The sequence below is a fragment of the Plecotus auritus genome (genome assembly GCF_963455305.1).
Source record: "Plecotus auritus genome assembly, chromosome: 5".
Lineage (NCBI taxonomy): Eukaryota > Metazoa > Chordata > Mammalia > Chiroptera > Vespertilionidae > Plecotus > Plecotus auritus.
In genome coordinates, this window is record NC_137776.1 from 181,998,230 (window position 1) to 182,017,245 (window position 19,016).

Below are 19,016 nucleotides of genomic sequence, written 5' to 3' on the forward strand. Positions count from 1 at the left end.
CAGGTGTCCTGGGAGCGAGAGGAGGCTGGCTTGGGTGTCCTTCAAAGCCAGGCTGCACGCCCCCAGGCAGGGGTGTGGGGGTGGTGGTTCCAGACGAGAGCCTCGACACTCCTGAGGCCCTTGACCCTCGGAGGCGGGGGGCGGCTGCAGCTCAGGCCGGTGACATCAGCCCTGGCAAGGCCTTTGAGAAGTTCCAGACTAAGGTCTTTGCCGCCCCCACCCCTCTGACACCCACACGTGGATCTCTATCTCCGAACATCTGTTTGCTGAGCCCTTCCAAACCTCCAGCTTGTAGGCAGCGGGGTCCTGTGCCTGGGTTGGGTCCCCCCCCACCCCATGCCCTGTGGGTGTCTCTGCAGCTCTAGGTGGTGCGTGGGGGTGGGGGTGGGGGTGGGCAGCGGGGGTGGGGGGCTGTCTCTCCCCGGAGAGCCTGGTCCTAGCCCCTTGGCAGAGAGCCTGGTCCCAGCCCCATGGGCGGTGGCTGGCGGCCAGGTGCTTGTGAATTTGCGACTTGTTGCTGACATGGGAAACCACAGTTCCCACGTGCTCACCCCTCCTGTTGGGATGTGCGACGGATCAGCTGGGAGCCGTAAATCCTGGAGCCGCTTTTGCAATCCTGACTTCTGCTTCGTTCCTTCTTCCCTGCCCTCTCCACTTCTTGCCTGCTTCCAGCTTTCTCTGGAGATTTATGAGATCCGGGAGTGGATCTAAACGAGGAGGAACACAGGCCTGGGGTGGGGCGGGGTGAGGAGCGCAGACCCTGGAGCCCATCAGACTTGAGTGCCGATCCCTGCGGGCCATCCGAGTCGTGCGGCCGCGGGTCTCCATCTGCAGCGTGGACGCGGTTTAAACGATGCTCACGCGGCGTGGTGATGGATGTGCAATGCTTAGTCCGCCCTGAGCGCCGCTCCCCCTGACAGTTCCCTGCTGCTGTTCACAACCCAAAGCATCACTTGCAGCTTTTAAAAGGGGTCACAGCTGTTACCCGTTTCACTCTCCTCCCCTTCGTTCAATACGAAAGCTTTATTGAGATGTAACTCACATGTTGTCCACATCTAGCCCTGGTGCATTCGGAGCTGTGCAATCATCACCGCCATCAATTTAGACCGTTTCCAGCTCCCCTCCCGCCCCCTGAGCCCCCGTCCTCGCTGGCAGCCTCTTCCCCTTCCTGCCCCAGGCCCTGGCAGCCACCAGCCTGCCTCTGGATTTATCTATTCTGGACGTTCCGTATACATGGAATCCTGCCGTGTGTGGCTTTTAGCGCCTGGCCCCTCTGTCGTAGCAGCCTGCTTTTCGGTTCCTGCATGTTGTGGCGCGGGTCAGAGCTTCGTTCCTCTCCGTGGCTGAGCAATACTCCGCGGTGCGGCCTGGCCACCGGGCGTCGATCCGTGCACCGTTGGAGGGGCATTTGGGTTTCCACGTGTGGGTGACTGCGGGCGCCCTCCCGGCTTCGGATGGCATTGAAGCTGTATGTGAACTTCACTCGCAGGCTCCGGGTCCTGTGGTTCCCGGGCCCCCCTAGTGGTTCCTGGGCCCCCCTGTTCCATTTCTGTGAAACGTCCAGGCATCGTGGACCGCTTCCCCGCACAGAGCCCACTCAGTCTTCTCACGGACACGCAGCTGTTCACCCAGAAACTGGAGATTTGAAAACTGCACGGAAACACACACCGAGGGGCTGGTGGTGACTGCGGTGGGTGGGGGGGCAGACTTGCTGTCTGCCTGCTCTTCCTTGTCTTCTTCCTTTTCCTTCTCTCTTATTTCAAAATATATTTTTATTGATTTTAGAGAGGAACAGATAGGGAGAGAGAGAGAAATATCAGTGATGATGGAGAACATTGATCAGCTGCCTCCTGCACGCCAAATACTGGGTATCGGGCCCAGAACCCGGCATGTGCCCTGACTGGGAATCGAACTGTGACCTCCTGGTTCATAGGTCGATGCTCAACCACTGAGTCACGCCGGCTGGGCGAGCCTTTTTCTTCTCCGAGGGCGTCCCAAGGCTCAGCTTCAAAGCTGCTGTTGTGGAGCGAATGCGAGTGAAGGACCCCTGGAGTCCAGACCAAATTAAAATTTGGGGAGCCTTTATTAGCCTGCCGGCGACTGCTCTGCCTTTCTCCACGCAGGGAGTCCAGAGAGCAGCCCCGACCCTTGGTGCAGGACCGCTTTTAAGCACATTTACCACATCCTGTTTTTGCAGAGCAAGCCATTGAAGACAAAACAGTCTTCAATGTCAGGGTCATGTTGTTGACGACCATGTTATGTACAGGGTCATCCTGTTCTTCAGAAAGCTGACCGTGTCCTATCTTGCAGGGCTATTTTGCGAGGTGCAGCTGGGATTCAAGGCTCAGTCGACTGGGGGGAAGCATGCTCAAAAATTTCTACTCTCTAACACTGCCACGCCGGGGGTCTGAGTGGCATGACGCCCTCAGCCACCTGCCTGTGGGCACGCCCTTCCCCACGTGTTCACGTGCAGGCTTTTGTGGGACTAAACGTGTGCATCTTCGATTCTGCCCTCATCGTCGACACTGCTCTCCATTTACCCGTTTTCTTGATTCCTCCCGGCCCGCGTCACTTGTCATTTAAAGGACAAAATAACACTCCGGGCGTTGGTCTCCCCCTGTGGCTAAGCTGTTCTCTGGGGCATGCGCATTGCCAGCTGTTGGCGCTAATAAGCAGGGCCGTTGGAACATCCTCACACAAATGCTCCTCTGTCTCCTGGTCACTTCCTCGGGGGATGGTCCCGAGAGCAGGCGGCGAGTCCAGGGGTGGGCGTGGTCAGCGAGGACCTCTGACCTGTGGACAGCTGTGTGCAGACAGCCCGTGCAAGCTGTGAGATCACGGTTGAAGGTGGATTTCATGAGCAGCTCCTGTGACCAGGACTGTGCCGAAGCCACACCGCAGAGGTCAGGGCCGGAGACCTGGGTTCCTCTCCCAGCCTCACCCCCGGCTCGCTGGGTGAACTTGGCCCTCCGTCCTCCCGTCTGAGAAATGAAAGGGTTGGACAGGCAGCAGTGGCCAGAGAGCATCTTGTGGCTCTGGTCCCCTGGTCCACCCGGGAATGCCGGGGTGAGGCGGTGTTTCTAGGCAACAGTGTTTGTTTGTGGCTCTGATGTGTAGCTGGGACAGCTGCTAGCTCTCCTGGCCCGGCTCACCCTCCCGGGGGCAGCCGGCCAGGGTCCCGTACTGGGCCAGATCCAGCCACATCAGAGGGGAGTGGAGGGGCAGCCGGCAAGGGCGGGTGTTCAACCCCTCGCTGGCCCAGTTACCCCCCGGCACCGAGGTGGGGGTGGCAGCTAGGATCCTAGGGACCTGGGGAAAAAAGCCGTCCCCTCACCGGCATGGCATGGACTGCCCGGGGCCCTCGGGGGGTGTGCACCTTGGTGGGTCCTCACAGCGCAGGCTGCTGCCCGACCTGGTGGCCCTGAGGTCTTGGTCTTGTCAGCCTATGGCCAGCAGCTCTCTTTCTGGAAAAGGGCAGTGAATTAAGCTTCCGAGCTAACCCATTAGGTCACCGCAGTGGCTGGCAGGGCGGGGGCAGAGAGTGGGGCGCGTCCCGGGTCTGCCCTGACCAGCTGGTAGCCGTGGAGGCCTCTGCAAAGCGGGCTGATGGCACAGGACCCGCCTGCGTGCAGGAGTGGCTGGTGGGAGCTCCACGTGAGAATGTCCATGGGGACGCTCAGCTGTGCGGGGCCACACAGGACCACCCCATGGGCGGCAGCCACCCGGGAGCATGGCTTGGTATAGGTTTCTGGGGCTCCCGGGATGGCGCCTTCTCCCTCTCTCGTATGTTGTCATGTGGTGGGTCTCGGGCCCCTCCGCCTGGATCCCCAGCTGGTTTTCCACGCGGGGCTTCCTCAGAAAGGCCTGTGATGCAGGGGGGCCCCAGCAAAGAGATGAGGGTCATGCGGCCTTTGGCGGATGAAGGCCCCGGCTGCCTGGTGCGGGTGGGTAGGCCTTCGCCCTGTGCAGGCTCAGGCCCCGCTCTGGTCCCAGCAGACATGCACGTGGGGGTGTCTGTGAGGAGGGCTGTGCATCCGCAGCCACTGACCCTCCTTCTGGAAGGGTCTGTGCTCTCGGGGTGATGGTTCCTTTAGAAACGGGGACAGTGGTACCAACAGCATGGGACCCAGCAGGAGGGACTGGGTGCAGACACGCACCTGACCAAGGAGGGAGCACTTCCTCAATCCCGCAGCAGCCAGCCCACCTGGACCCCTCTTTGTCCAGCGAATGAATGAATGGATGGGTGGATGGATGGATGGGTGGGTGGGTGGGTGGGTGGGTGAGTGGATGGATGGGTGGATGGGTGGGTGGGTGGATGTGTGGTTGGGTGGGTGGATGGGTGGATGGATGGGTGGGTGGATGGGTGGGTGGGTGGGTGGGTGGGTGGGTGAGTGGATGGATGGGTGGATGGGTGGGTGGGTGGATGTGTGGTTGGGTGGGTGGATGGGTGGATGGATGGGTGGGTGGATGGGTGGATGGGTGGATGGGTGGGTGGATGGATGGGTGGGTGGATGGGTGGGTGGGTGGGTGGATGGATGGGTGGATGGATGGATGGGTGGATGGGTGGATGGGTGGGTGGATGGATGGGTGGATGGGTGGGTGGATGGATGGGTGGGTGGATGGATGGGTGGATGGATGGGTGGGTGGGTGGATGGATGGGTGGGTGGATGGGTGGGTGGATGGATGGATGGGTGGATGGGTGGGTGGGTGGATGGGTGGATGGATGGGTGGATGGGTGGGTGGGTGGATGGGTGGATGGATGGATGGATGGATGGATGGATGGATGGATGGATGGGTAGATGGGTGGGTGGATGGGTGGATGGATGGATGGGTGGATGGATGGATGGATGGATGGATGGATGGATGGGAGGGTGGATGGGTGGGTGGGTGAGTGGATGGATGGATGGATGGGTGGATGGATGGGTAGATGGGTGGATGGATGGATAGATGGGTGGGTGGGTGGATGGATGGATGGACGGGTGGGTGGATGGATGGACGGGTGGGTGGATGGATGGACGGATGGATGGATGGATGGGTAGGTGGGTGGGTGGATGGGTGGGTGGATGGATGGATGGATGGATGGATGGGTAGATGGGTGGGTGGATGGGTGGGTGGATGGGTGGGTGGATGGGTGGATGGATGATGAGCAATTGGCTAAACTGGGCTCCACGCAGCTCAGCGCCAGCGAAGTGTAACCTGCAGGGAAGTGTAACTCAGCAGGGAAGGCTCCATGGAAGAGCCGGAGCCGGTGCTGCCTGGAAGGGGTCTGGAGGGCAGGAGAGTGTCCTTGGGCGGCAGGGAACAGTGTGAGCGAAGGTGGGAAGGGGAGCGTGTGCGCGGACTGCTGGGATTTGCCGCCATAATTCCTTGAGCACCTTCTGTGGGTCAGGACTTGTGCTAAGGGCTGGGACATGGCAGGAACCTGGGCACGCCTGGCCTCCCCCTCACTGGGCCGCCTGACAGTGACAGGTGAGCAAAGGTGTGGTAAGGGCCACAAGGGCTCCAGGAGCGTTGGCCGGGAGCAGGGCACTGCCGGGGCGGCAGGGTGGCTTGCCTGAGCACTGAGGACGAGGGGGCCCTGGGAGGTGACTGGGCGGGACCGCAGTGAAGGTGTGTGCTGGCAGTGAGGTGCGGCCTGGGACTCGCCTGCTTCTGGGCGCTCCCTCTCCGGTGCCCTTTGGCCTCTCTGGGCAGGTAGGCCCCCCTTGGAGCTCGCAGGACCAGGGGGACCCAGCGGGGTAGTGGGTCCCTCTCAGGTCCGCATCCCCCATCTGCATGGCTGTGTGAACCTTGAAGCTGACAGCCAGCGAAGGCTCGAGCCCGATGGATGTCATAAACAGGAAATTCCCCAAGAATCTGGGCGCCACACGGAGCCATCTGGACACTCACACCACCAGGACGGAGCAGCTGCTGCTAATTACGCCACCCGCACACCACAGCAGCGTGCTCCCCACGGCTCTCCACGCCCCCCCGGCCCCTGAGCCCACCCCTGGGCTGCAGCCCCCAAACCTGCCGAGTTTCGGGGAACGTGGAGGGAGAGCTGGGTCACAAGCCAGCTGGTGAGGGCTGTGAGGGGGGAAAGGGCAGGCAGCTGGGGGGGGGGGTCCACAGGATGCACCTACCAGCCTTGGGCATCAAGGCAGCCTTCCCGGAGGAGGTGACGTCTAAGTATTGAGGTGTGAGCGGGTGTGGTCCAGGTGAACAGGAGGTGGAGGAGTGTCCCAGGCAGGAAGACAGCATGTGCAAAGGAGTGGAGGTGGGAAGGGCCCGTTCCCTCTGAGGAAGAGCATGGCCCAGTGCTACACTGGGAGGCCGGGTGGGGTTGGGGGGCTGGCCTGTGGGTCCGTACAAGCCACACTACTGTGCTTGGGTTTTGTCCAGCGAGCAGTGGGCAACCCCGGGGGACGGTGGTTAAAGTGAAGCGCGGTGTGGCCAGACGGGCACTGAAAGCGGGCACAGGCTCTGTGGGGCTGGCCTCAGCGTGTCCATCTGGGAAATGGACTCTCACTTGTTCCGGTTCTTCCTTTGTGCCATAGGGAGCAGCATTCTCTTTCTAGGAAGCGACCTGGGGCTGCTCACAGGAAACACAAACGGTTTACATTTCTGGAAGTTTCTTTTCGTGTGTGTGTGTGTGTGTGTGTGTGTGTGTGTGTGTGTGTGTGTGTCTTCCAGGCACTCCCACTTCCTATCCCTTTAAGGGCTCGGTGAGGGAGGAAGCAAGGGGTTCTGTGGTCTTTCGAGTCCCAGAAGGCAACTTCTGAGATAAAGAAGTCCATCCAGAGCTGCCCTTTTGAATACGAAGTCCTTGGGGTTCAGAGATGTGGACTGCCCTCCTGAGGTTGCACAGCGTGTCTTTAGCAAACCCTGGGCCTCAGATCCAGAACTCTGCCTCCCAGCCCAGACCTCTTTGCACTGACCCACGCGGGCCCCACTCTGCCGGCCCAGGTTTGCCGTGAAGTCCTGGACGAAACCGCATTCCTGCCCCGAGGGTGATGGAGTGTGCCTTTCAGCCTCCACCTGATTTGGCCTTCGTTGGGGGATGGCCACATTAACCTGCTTAGAAAAGGAAAAATGAGACGAGAAAAGCCAAGCAGGAGAGTGGTGCCCCGCAGGGCAGATGGCCGCCTGTCACTGGGACAAAAGGGCCCCGTGTGGCCTTTTCCCTCCACGGTGGACCCGCTCAGGGCGGCCCAGCTTATTGGGGACGGGCAAGGCCCAGGCAGGATGGGTGGGGGCCCTTCGGCAGGGCCGTTCATTGAGCACGGTCTATGTCCCGGGCACCGTGGGCTTGGCAGGCATCATGTCACTTGGTGCTCACCCTCCCCTGTAACTCCCGATGCAGACGCCGAGGCTCCGGGAGATGCAGTCCTTGGCCCAAGGTCAGCCTGTAAGAGGCAGGAGGGTGGTTCATGCCGGGGCCACTTGCCATCATAGCCCGGTCCCATCTGCTCTGCCAGCCGCTTCTCAGGATGGGGCACTCCCTTCCTCGTGTCCCTGGTCCCCTGACACCTGTCTCAGAGCCACCTGGGCTCATGTTTCCCACATAGCTAGGAGATCCTTTTTAAAAATATATATATTTTTATTGATTTCAGAGAGGAAGGGAGAGGGAGAGAGGGATAGAAACATCAGTGGTGAGAGAGAAACATCAATTGGCTGCCTCCTTCAGTGCCCCTATTGGGGGGTCGAGCCCACAATCCGGGCATGTGCCCCTACAGGACCTCCTCCGGGTGCATAGTTTGATAGTCAACCACTGAACCACAGCGCCGGGCACAGCTAGGTGATTCAGGGGAGACGCCCTATCCTACCGGTGTGAGTGGTGAAGTCTCCACCTGCAAGAGCTGATGGTGCTCAGGTCTGTGCCTGGGAGTCCTGCTCTGTGTCTGGGGACATACCATACAGCTCGGTGCGTGGGGGACATACCATACAGCTCTGTGCGTGGGGGACATACCATACAGCTCGGTGCGTGGGGGACATACCATACAGCTCGGTGCCTGGGGGACATACCAGACAGCTCGGTGCCTGGGGGACATACCATACAGCTCGGTGCGTGGGGACATACCATACAGCTCTGTGCGTGGGGACATACCATACAGCTCTGTGCGTGGGGGACATACCATACAGCTCGGTGCGTGGGGGACATACCATACAGCTCGGTGCGTGGGGGACATACCATACAGCTCGGTGCGTGGGGGACATACCATACAGCTCGGTGCGTGGGGGACATACCATACAGCTCGGTGCGTGGGGGACATACCATACAGCTCGGTGCGTGGGGGACATACCATACAGCTCGGTGCGTGGGGGACATACCATACAGCTCGGTGCCTGGGGGACATACCAGACAGCTCGGTGCCTGGGGGACATACCATACAGCTCGGTGCGTGGGGGACATACCATACAGCTCGGTGCCTGGGGGACATACCAGACAGCTCGGTGCCTGGGGGACACCAGACAGCTCGGTGCAGAGAGCTCTGGTGGTGAAAGAGCAAGAGGAGGAAAGAAGGGAGGGAAAGAAAGAAGGAAGGAAAGAAAAATACGTAAGTGTTTAAACGCCCACCCAAAGGGAATAAATTAAAAATAATAATAATAAATTTAAAAAAAACAAAGGGGAATAAATTAAGCAACGGTGGCGTGATCACACAAGGGCATACTATATAACAGTGAACAATGAATAGATTAGCCCTCCACACACACACACACACACACACACACACACACACACACACACACACACACGATGCCGTTATGTGTTTTAAACGAAGTGAAACTGCACTGTGGATTGTTTATGGATGCACTGTTGTCACCATGGCAACAGCTGACCTTTGTGGAGTCCTATTCTGTTCCAGGCGCTGGGCTGTGAATTAGGTCATTCGTTGTCTGGACAGTTCTGTGTGGGATATAAACACTACTGTTGTCTCTCTTTTCCAAAACGAGACATCTGAGGCACAGAGAGGTTAGGTCACTTGCCCGACCCCACATAGCAAGCCCATGGCAGGACAGGGTGGCCCGGGCCCGTGCCGGGAATCTCGAGACCACCACCCAACGAATCATGTACAGTTGTCCTCGGAGGACTTGCCCCAAGTGCCTGCTGGGTGCCCCAGACACACCGGAGGAGGGGGTGGCCGGACAGGGGGCTGTTGCCTCGCTTTACAGATGGGGATACGGGCCCGAGGCCATGCGGAGAGTGAGCTGCGGCGGCAGCGCCCCGTTGGACGAGTGCACGCCCAGCACTTGGCTTGCAGCTGCCTAGGGATGACTTGTCACCCCCATTTTGCAGGGGAGAAAGCTGAGAAGTGGGGGGTGGGGACCAGAAATGTCAGGCTCTACAGCCCAGCGGCAGCCTGGTGAGCACAGGCTGGGGCGTTGGCCCGTGGAGTCCCCACCCCCTTGCTGGCCACTTGCATTTGGGGCCAGCCGGGGCCAGTGGCCACGGCTGCCCTCTCTGTTTATGGGGGCAGGGGCTGCAAGGAGCCAGCACATATGGGTGGTGACATCATGTCTGCAGGGGCCCCTGGGGTCCAGCCCAGCTGCACGAGCCTGGCTGGGGGTCCCGGGTCCCTGTGGGATGGGACTAGGTGACTTCAGCAAGGTGGGCGGGATGGGGGAGGGCAGAGATGGGGCCTCACAGCTTCCTCCTAAGAGCCCGACACAGTGTCGGGCAGTAAAACCCTGCAGAGCACCCGGCACTTTGCCGCAGAGGCCTCCGGGCTGGCAGGTTCTCCCCCAAAGCCACGGGAAGGGCCTCCAAATGCAGCCTCATCCCCCCACCCCTCGCCCCCACTCAGGGAAGGGTCGAGGGATGGCACGCGTGTGCGTTAGAGGAGGGGGAGTCAGCGAGGGTCCAGCAGCGAGCCGGGGCCGGGCCCGGGGTCGAGCCAACGCAGGGTTGGTTTAGAGGATGGGGAGTCAGTGAGGGTCCAGCAGCGAGCCGGGGCCGGGCCCGGGGTTGAGCCAATGCAGGGTTGGTTTCCCCGCCCCAGTCCCTCTTAGCTGCCCATTTTACAGATGAGGAAACGGAGGCTCCAAGAGGTAAAGGGACTTGCTTCATCCAGCTAGGAGAGGTTCAGAGTTTGGACTTGAACCCAAGCTGGCAGACTCCTAATTCCGTGCTCTCTGTTTCACCGGTTGGGTGAGACCTGGTCTTGGCTGGCAGTTCAGGGAAGTGGAGGTGGGGCAGGGGGAGCAGGGAAGGGTGGGTGCTGGCACTGCTTTCCTCCCGGGAGGCTTCCTGGGGGCGGTGGCTGGGTTGAGTTGGGTCTGGAGGCCTGAGGTCGGTTGGGGTCTCACCGGTGCCCCTCACTCCTGCAGGCATCGCCTTCTCCCGTCGGGCTCCCTGCGTCTGGCCCAGGCCCAGGTCGGGGACAGCGGTCTCTACCAGTGCAGAGCCAGTAACCCCGCAGGGTCTGCTGCGCGGCGCTACATCCTCGGGGTGCAAGGTAGGCCCGGGCTGGTGGCCCCTGTCATGCCCATTGTTCTGCCCTGACTTTCTCAGGCCTGCTCAGTGTCCTCCCCCTGGTCCACGTGCCAGCTCTGTCACCTCCTCAGGGCGCCCTCCAGACTTCCCATCACCCCTACTCCCTGCCCGTCTCAAGCCACGTCTCCTTCCACCCCCTCTCCTGTACCCTTGGTTGCTGAGCACCGGGGGGCAGGGCCCAGCAGTGGGGACTTGGGGAGGGACCCACAGAGGGTTCTGGTCCCAGCCCATTAGGGGGCCTGGGTCCCCTTCACAGAAGCCAGCAGTGGAGTCACTCCACCAAAGAGGCCGGGAGCTTGTCATCTCCAAGAGCCCCCAGGAATCGGGGGGGTCAGCCAACCGAGGCCCTCGGGCCGCGCCCGGGCCACGCCCAGCCGGCCTGTGTGCATCTGGCCATGAGCGCAGGAGGGTGTCTCCATTTGGAAACGCGTGGGGGAAGGACGATGTTCTGTGACGTGTGGACACTGTATGAAAGTCAGTTTCAGTCCATAGATACACGTTTTATGGGCACGCAGCCTGCAGTTCCTTTACTTCTGGTCTGCGGCTGCTCTCACGCCGTCACGGCAGAGCTGAGTAGTTGAGACAGATCATCTGATCTCCAAAGCCTAAAATACTGACTGGCCCTCAGCAGAAAAAGCCGACCCCTGATCTAAGCTAACTGCCCATTTTACAGGTGGGCAGGCTGAGACTCGGAGAGAGAAGGACCGAGGTTTTCCAGCCCATGAGAGAGGCACGCAGCAGGGGGCAGGGTGATGAGCGGGGCTGGGTGGAATCCTGACTCTGCCACCCCCGAGCTGTGTGACTCAAGCCGGCCACGTGGCCCCTCTGAGCCTTAGTTTTCTTTCCTGTAAAATGCTTATCCCGTAGATGTCAGAAGGGGTACCGATGACATCAGGCACTCAGCAGAGTGGAAGTGTGGGGTGGCGTGGACCGGGCATGGACCCCCTGGTGCCCTGGGCCCAGGGCTGATCTGTGCCCAGCGCCAGGTTCTCATGTAACGGTCCTTTCCCGGGCTCCTCCTCCAAAGCTGGGAAGGGAGTGGGTGTTCCTGACCTTCCCCCGGGCCCAGGCTTCCGCTCAGCACCCAGAGCAGGGGGGCCTGTGGAGTCCAAGTATTTTCCTGGTCCAACCCCCCAGGAGGCTGCCTGGGCTCCTGGTCACACAGACCCGGGGCTGGGACCGCTCCCACTGAGGGTGTGGGTGACTGCAGGTGGGAAGGCCCACGGGAGAGGGAGGGTGGGGACGCCCCTGAAAACACTCCTGGGAAGGAGGTGAGCACCTGCAGCCGCCTGAGCTCAGGGCAGGAGGGATGGAGATAGCGATGGGAGTGACCTGCCAGGACAGGCCAGGCCAGGCCGAGCAGCTGTTTTGATCCCGGGCAGCTGTACAGCTGAGGGGACACGGAGGCTCCGGCCCAGCCGTGCAGGGTCCTGTGGCTGCGAGGACAGAGCTGGGATTTGAACCTTCCCCTTTGTGTGTGCTGCCTCCCAACCTTGCCGTCCACCCAGTGTCAGTCCCTCTGCCCCCAGCCTCAGTTTCCCCATCCTGCACTATTATGCAGGGTGTCCCCCAAAAAGGTATACACACTTTGAATGATTATTCATTCCAGTGGGTTAGATCTGAAAAGAAAGAAGCATCAATTGAGCTGTCTGCTGCTAAGTGTATATACATTTTGGGGGGGACACCCCGTATTTCCCAGCTGTTGGTTTTCGAATGATGTTGGCTGCACTTGGGTCTAGGGTGGGGCTGAGGGAGGGGTGGGGGTTGGAGTGAGGAGTGGGAAAGTTAAAGGGGCGGTGGGGAGGGTGAAAGGGGTTGGGGGAGTCCTCTCCATGGATCTGGCCTCTGTGACTCCCCACCCAGGGCCCCTGCCTTGAACCCCTCCCCATGGCCCTGTCAGTTCCCCCTCAGGTGCAGCCAGGCCCGCGGGTCCTGAAGGTCCTGGCGGGTGAAGCTGTGGACCTGAACTGTGTGGCTGAGGGCACCCCAGAGCCCAGGCTGAGCTGGTCCAAGGATGGGGAGGCCCTGCGGGGCGGGGGGCCCGAGGGCTCCGTCCACTTTGCAGCCATCGGAACTTCTGACGCCGGCATGTACCGCTGCGAGGCCGCCAACAGCGCCGGGGCGGACGCCTGGGAGCTGGAGCTCAGGGTGCTGGGTGAGTCCCTGAACCCCACATCTCACCGCTCCCCACCTTCCCAACAGCAGCCTGGCCTTCCGAGATGCTTGTCTGCTCCTCTGGGCCCAGGGCTGGCTTGGCCCCTGCCTTCCTCCCTCCCCAGGCCCCGTGGGAGCTCTGTCCACTGGGGAAGTGATTGACGAGCAGGGCCTGGGCCCCAGTCCAGCCCCCTCCACTTACCCGCTGGCCAGCTGAAGGCCAGTCATTCACACTCTCTGACCCTCCGTTTTCTCACCTGTAAAATGGGTTTGAAAACATGTGAGGGGTCAGCGAGGGAATGTGTGCAGTGCACCTGGGAAGATCTGGGCCAGTGGCGCTACATTCCCTCTAGTGTGAATTTAAAACAAACCTGAAGCCCTAACCGGTTTGGCTCAGTGGATAGAGCGTCGGCCTGCGGACTCAAGGGTCCCAGGTTCGATTCCGGTCAAGGGCATGTACCTTGGTTGCGGGCACATCCCCAGTGGGGGGTGTGCAGGAGGCAGCTGATCGATGTTTCTCTCTCATCGATGTTTCTAACTCACTATCCCTCTCTCTTCCTCTCTGTAAAAAATCAATAAAATATATTTAAAAAAAAACAAACCGGAAAGCACAGCTGGAGGGAAGCCCAGCCTCTCCAGCCATTGGGGCCCTGCGTGGCCCTGGCGGCTTCTCCATGGGCCACCTGTGGGGGGCCAGCCAGCACCACGGCCCTGACTCACTCACCCTGAGGCTGAGGGCTGCAGCACAGGGCTTGCACCCCCTTTATGTCCGGCCAGGGCTCTGGAGGGGTCACCCTCCCCAGTGGCCCTGGACCAAGCTTTGGGCCAGGGGAGTGAGTGTGGCCACATCATCTCCCAACAGAGCCACCGCACTGGGCAGCCGAGGAGAGCAGCGGGCTGCTGGAGAGAGTGGCAGGGGAGAACGCCAGCCTGCCGTGCCCTGCCAGAGGTGAGGCTGGGTCAGGGTGGGCCCCGCTGGGAGGGGCGTCCCTCCCACTCCAGTGCCCGGGGTCACACCCTGTGGGCGGTGCCAGGGGCGATGGTGGGTATGGCATCCTCGCTTCTGGCCGGGGCCACGCCAGGCATTTCATCCCCCGCACACCCGATCGGATGGGATCGGCATTAGCTCGTTTTTATGAGAGGCAGTCCAGGCCTAGAGAGGGGATGGTCACAGGCAAGGTCACACAGCCAGAAGGTGGCTCCCAAGGTGGGTGTGGTGTGACCCCAGCCCCGGTGCCCAGTTAAGCCCCGGCCCCTCTGCACCCGGGGATTGTAACAGCTGGGCCTGAGGAAGCCCCAGGTCCTGGTGGATCGGGGCTCGGTGGCCCGCCTCTCCCCAGGCCCCAGACTTCCTCACAGAGGATGGACTCAGTCCTGAGCAAACCAGCCCGCCCCCCCGAGGCCCCCTTTGGGGCAGGAGCTGTGTGGGAGGTGACAGCCACCCCTGTGGCCACCTGCCCCGCGTTGAACCATCCGGCTGTGAGCTGGGGCAGTGGACACCCCCTTCCCGAGCCTCGGTTTTCTCGTCTGTAGAGTGGGGCCAGGCCAGCGCCTCCCCTCCACGCAGGGCTGCTGCGGGAGGGCCCAGGGAGGCAGCCTGAGTGTTAGGTCCTGGCACATGGCTCAGAGGAAAGTGTGGGGTAAACGAATGGGGTGAATGAACGCTTTACCCTGCCGCGCGGGCAGATCCGCGCCCGCCGAGTTGCTCCTCTTGGCTGTGGGCGCTTCTGGGACCCGTGAGAGGACACGCTGTCGGCCCTGGGCGCTCTCAGGAAGGCTGGTGTCGGGGTGTCCCCGGGGCAAGGGGCAGCGTACTGAAGCCTGGCAGGAGCTGGGGCTGCTTCTGGTCTCCGCTGTGCTTCCTCGAACCACACGGCCCAGGGAAGTGTCTGGACCAGGACTGAGGGGGAGGCGGGCAGGAGGCAGGCACCCTGTGGGAACTGTGGGGTCCCGTCTGCAGAGCTGCCCACCTGCAGGGACCCAGCGGCCCTGCCCTTGACCACGGCGCCACCTCGCGTCGGTCTCTGGTAATCGCAAGCGGCCGCTCTGCGCTCTGCGCTCTCTGGAGGTGGGACCCGCCCACTCAGCCCCGCTCCCTGTGCTTGGTGCCGCCGGCTGCCCACAGCCAGGGTCCTGGCCTCTGGGCTGGACCTCAGCCTCATCGGCGGAGCGGAGGCCCCTCTGGTAAACTCCGCTGGGCCCTGGCCGGCACCCGCCCCCCTGGCTGCCTTCCTTTCGCGTGCGGCTGCCTGGCGGGCAGTGTGGGCTCCGGCATCACCAGCCCTATGACTGTGGGCTGGAGGGCTCAGAGCTGAGGGAGCCCTGGGGCCTGCGGTGGGTGGCACCTTCGCCGCCTCCTCGGGTGGATGGGGATGCTGGCCCGGTAAGGGGGAGCGGGGAGGTGGGGGGCAGCTCCGAGTGCCCTGGCACGTTGGCCCCGCAGTGCAGGAAGTGTTAGCGCTCGGGCAGGCTACTTTCTATTTTATTTTTGCACCGAAGCTCCAGTTTGGGCACTTCCTCCTGCCCGCCCCTCCCCCCTCGAACCTCCCTGCCGCCAGCTAGGAGCGCTGCCTTTCTGTGCGCCCAGCGGATCCTCTAGCCTCTGTACAGCTGGGTTAAAAAATAAAAATAAGTGTCTTAATTAACGGAGGGAAAGTTCCAGGGTTCAGAGCCCAGTGCCCCTCCAGTCAGCAGCTCCGAAGTCCCGGTCCTCGGGGGAGTGGGGGGGCGGGGCTGTCGGAGAAGCTGAAGGTGCTGAGGGGTGTGTGGTGTGCGGTATGCGGTGTGCGGAGTGCGGAGTGCGGTGTGCGGGGTGCGGGGTGCGGTGTGCGGAGTGGTGGGGTGTGGGGTGTGGAGTGCGGAGTGCGGTGTGTGGTGTGCGGTGTGTGGTGTGTGGAGTGGCATGTGTTTACTGCGTATGTTCTGCACATGTCCCACAGTAGGGGAGCAGGCCCCGAGCAGTGGGACCCTCTGACAGGAAACAGCAGAGAGCCCATGAGGAAACAGACCCCGGGGTGGGGTTGCAGGCAGGTCCCTCGCGTTCAGGAGGAGCAGCCAGTGCGGAGTGGAGGGGGGCAGGGATGCTCCTGAGAGATGACACTGAGGGCGCCTGGAATGTGTCACAGCTTGATCCTGCCCCCACGCCCACCCAAATGGGTGGCCCACCCTCCCTCCGATGGCCCTTCCTCTAAGAGAGTGAGGGAGACCGAGGGGGTGTGTCTACAAGGGCGCCCCGCTGCCAGGCACGTGGCAGGTGAAGTGCGGGCTGTTGATGATGGTCAGTGTCAGCAGTGATGGCGAGTCCCGCTGACCCGTGGTGGCGGAGGATGACTGGGGGCACCTGAGGTGCCCAGGATGCCGACCTGTGAGTTTGGGAGAGCGGCCCCTGCAGGCTCCCCCTCCTCCACAGCACCTACTATGTGCCAGGCACCCGGCTTGCCACTGGGGGGGGGCAGCAGGGAACAAAGCAAAGACCTGGCCCATGTCAGGAGACAGACAGTAGACAAAAAAACCTAAGCCAGTGGGCCGTGTCCCTGAGACAGTTGGAGGTGATGGCAAATGGGACCCACAGGGCAGGGCAGGGTGCGTTCCGGGCGTGGCGGGGGCGCTGAGCGGGACCAGGGGCTCTCAGCCATGGAGACGGTGGCCCTGCAGCTTTGGGTGGGGAGGGCAGCGACGTGTGGAGGGGGACGGTGCGGGTGTGGAGGGGGACGGTGCGGGTGTGGAGGGGGAGAGGCAGGTGTTCGTGCTGCTGACTCCCTGCACCCGCCCAGGGACACCCAAGCCGCGGGTCACGTGGCGGAAGGGCCCGTCCTCGGAGCCCCTGCGCAGCCGGCCGGGCCTGGCGGTGCTGGACGAAGGCTCCCTGTTCCTGGCCTCGGTCTCCCCCAGCGACGGCGGAGACTACGAGTGCCAGGCCACCAACGAGGCGGGCGCCGCGTCCAGGAGAGCCAAGCTGGTGGTCCTCGGTGAGCATGGCCCCCGCGCGGGGCAGCTGGCACCCACCTCCGCTGGGACCGAGCTCACCGAAGGTGCCTGGCGGTGGGGAGCGCTGGAGGGCAAGGGAGAGCGGGAGAGTGGCAGGTTGGGCACCCCTTCCCCCGAGAGACGCCCACCCAGGAGTGAGGGGGCGAGCCCGGAGCTCCCTAGTCTAGTGGGTGACTTCATTTAAGCTGAGCACCGATGGCCACCCCACTGAGACCTGCTGAAGGGGACCGAGGCTCACGTCCTTCCTGCACCTCCCTCGAGCTCCCCACCCCACCCATGTGCTGTGTGCAGCGGATAGGAGCCCTAGCCCTCCACGTGGCCATCCTGGAGGGGGTGGGGGGCAGTTTTCATGGCTCCTCATGGGCCACCTTGGGCCCCCCTGTGACCAGCACCCCAGCTCGCCCTGTGAGGACTGGCCTGGGAGTTTGTCACAAAGACGTACCGAGGAGACTCCGACTCGGGGCCCTGGCAGGTGACCGTGACGATGGGTTGAGTGTAGAGCTGGATGGGTCGGACCTCCGGCATCTTGCAAAGCTGGGTGTCAGAGAGGGGCGCCACTGGCTGGGCCCAGCCGGGGACCCCAGACTCTGGGGCTGCCTGGATGGATTGATGGATGGATTGGTAGGTGGATGGGGAGGGAAGCTCTTCTACCTCTCCTTGTCCGCAGTGCCCCCCAGCATCCGGGAAGACGGACGCAGGGCCAACGTGTCAGGCATGGCCGGGCAGTCCCTGACGCTGGAGTGTGACGCCAACGGCTTCCCAGCCCCCGAGATCACGTGGTTCAAGGATGGGCAGCCGGTGGGTGTCCCCTGGGGCGGCCAGGTGAGGGTGGGGTTGTGCCAAGTTATGGCGGGGAGATGTGACAGGTTTCTTTAGGGATGGCCTGGGGCTCAGGGCAGGGGAGGACTGAGGTCTCACAGTGAAGCCTGGAGGGCTGCATGGTGGCGAGGGCATGGCACTCTTCTAGGAGTTAGAAGCCCCGGGTTCCTGTCACCAACCAGCTCCGTGGACCTTAGTTCCCTTATTGCTAACGGCGGGGTACCAGACCCCGTCACCAGCTCCCTCTGATCTCTCTGCCCAGATCCCCGAGGGGGACAGCCACCGCCTCCTGAACGCGGCCCGGGCCCTCCACCTCCCCAGGATCCAGGCGGGCGATTCTGGCCTCTACTCCTGCCGGGCCGAGAACCAGGCGGGCACCGCGCAGCGGGACTTCGAGCTGCTTGTGCTCAGTGAGTGAGGCCTGAGCCCCACGGCGCCCAGTGTGCCTGGCCCGCAGGCCCCCCCACTTTGAGGCGGGGGGAGAGGAGAGCAGGGGCACAGAGGGCCCCACACCAGGGCCAGCTCCTCACACAGCTCTCGGGGCAGACATTCGACAGTCACGTGATTAGCCAAGCAGCCCGTGTTGGGTCACGTGAGGAGTGCAGGCTGTGGAGGGAGCACAGTGTGGGGCCCGGCCCAGCCGGGGTTTGGGGGAGCCTCCCAGGCAGGATGTGGAAGGGAAGGGCGCACCCGGAGGGGGGCCTGCATGGCAAGGGCTGCGGTGGGCAGGGCTGCGGGATTGAGCCGTTGCACCCCCTGCCCTTCTTGTCCTCAGTCCCACCTTCTGTGCTTGGAGCCGGGGCTGCCCAGGAGGTGCTGGGCCTGGCTGGTGCCCAGGTGGAGCTGGAGTGCCGGACCTCGGGGGTCCCTGCGCCCCAGGTGGAATGGACCAAGGACAGGCAGTGAGTGGCCTGCCTAGCGGACAGCCCGGGGGGGGGGGTGGTGCCCATGGCTGGGCCGGGTGGGTAGGGGGCTCTGGGAGGTTGAATTCTGGGGGAGCTTGACAGGCATCGCATGTGCCGCCAGGGCCCAGGCAGAGGGCAGCGTGGGCACCTCCCACCCCAGCCTGGGGTCACCCAGGTGAGACCCCACTCTCACCCAGCAGGGTTTTCTCATCATTACTCAGCCTTCCTTTTTTTTAAAAAAAAAAAAAATGTGTTTTTTTTTGGGGGGGGGGAGTGCACATAACCTGACATCAACCACCTAACGCTCACAGTTCAGTGGCATCTGGCACATCCACGGTGTTGCACAAGCATCACTCTGTCTAGTTCCAGAACATTCCCCAAGGAGACCCCACGCCCATTGGCAGCCACTCCCCCTCCCCAGCAACCCCCACCCGCTCTCTGTCTGCAGATGCACCTGCATTTCCTGCACATTCCACGCAGCTGCACAGCGGGGCCTTGGTGTCCGGCTCCTCCCACTTAGCACGGTCTGGGTTCACCACGGTGTGGCGGGGGCAGCGCTGACTTCTCCAAGTGCTCTGCCGATCGGACGGACACCTTTTGTCTAATTGCCAGCGCCGGGCACTGGGACTGTTGGCACCTTCCGGCGACTGTGACTCAGCCTCTTTGTCGTCCAGGCA

General features: G+C 62.3%; 1 protein-coding gene across 1 annotated transcript in view; it reads left to right on the plus strand.

Annotated features, from left to right (window-relative positions):
• The window catches only part of HMCN2 (hemicentin 2), a gene marked incomplete at its 5' end in the record, with an annotated part of 146,727 nt that overhangs the window by 56,689 nt on the left and 71,022 nt on the right, over positions 1–19,016 (plus strand). The window contains 7 exons of the mRNA XM_080668341.1: positions 10,309–10,436; positions 12,375–12,629; positions 13,491–13,577; positions 16,402–16,596; positions 17,283–17,413; positions 17,697–17,844; positions 18,210–18,336. Coding sequence (XP_080524467.1) covers positions 10,309–10,436; positions 12,375–12,629; positions 13,491–13,577; positions 16,402–16,596; positions 17,283–17,413; positions 17,697–17,844; positions 18,210–18,336 — 1,071 coding nt within the window. The remainder of the gene's footprint in view (positions 1–10,308; positions 10,437–12,374; positions 12,630–13,490; positions 13,578–16,401; positions 16,597–17,282; positions 17,414–17,696; positions 17,845–18,209; positions 18,337–19,016) is intronic.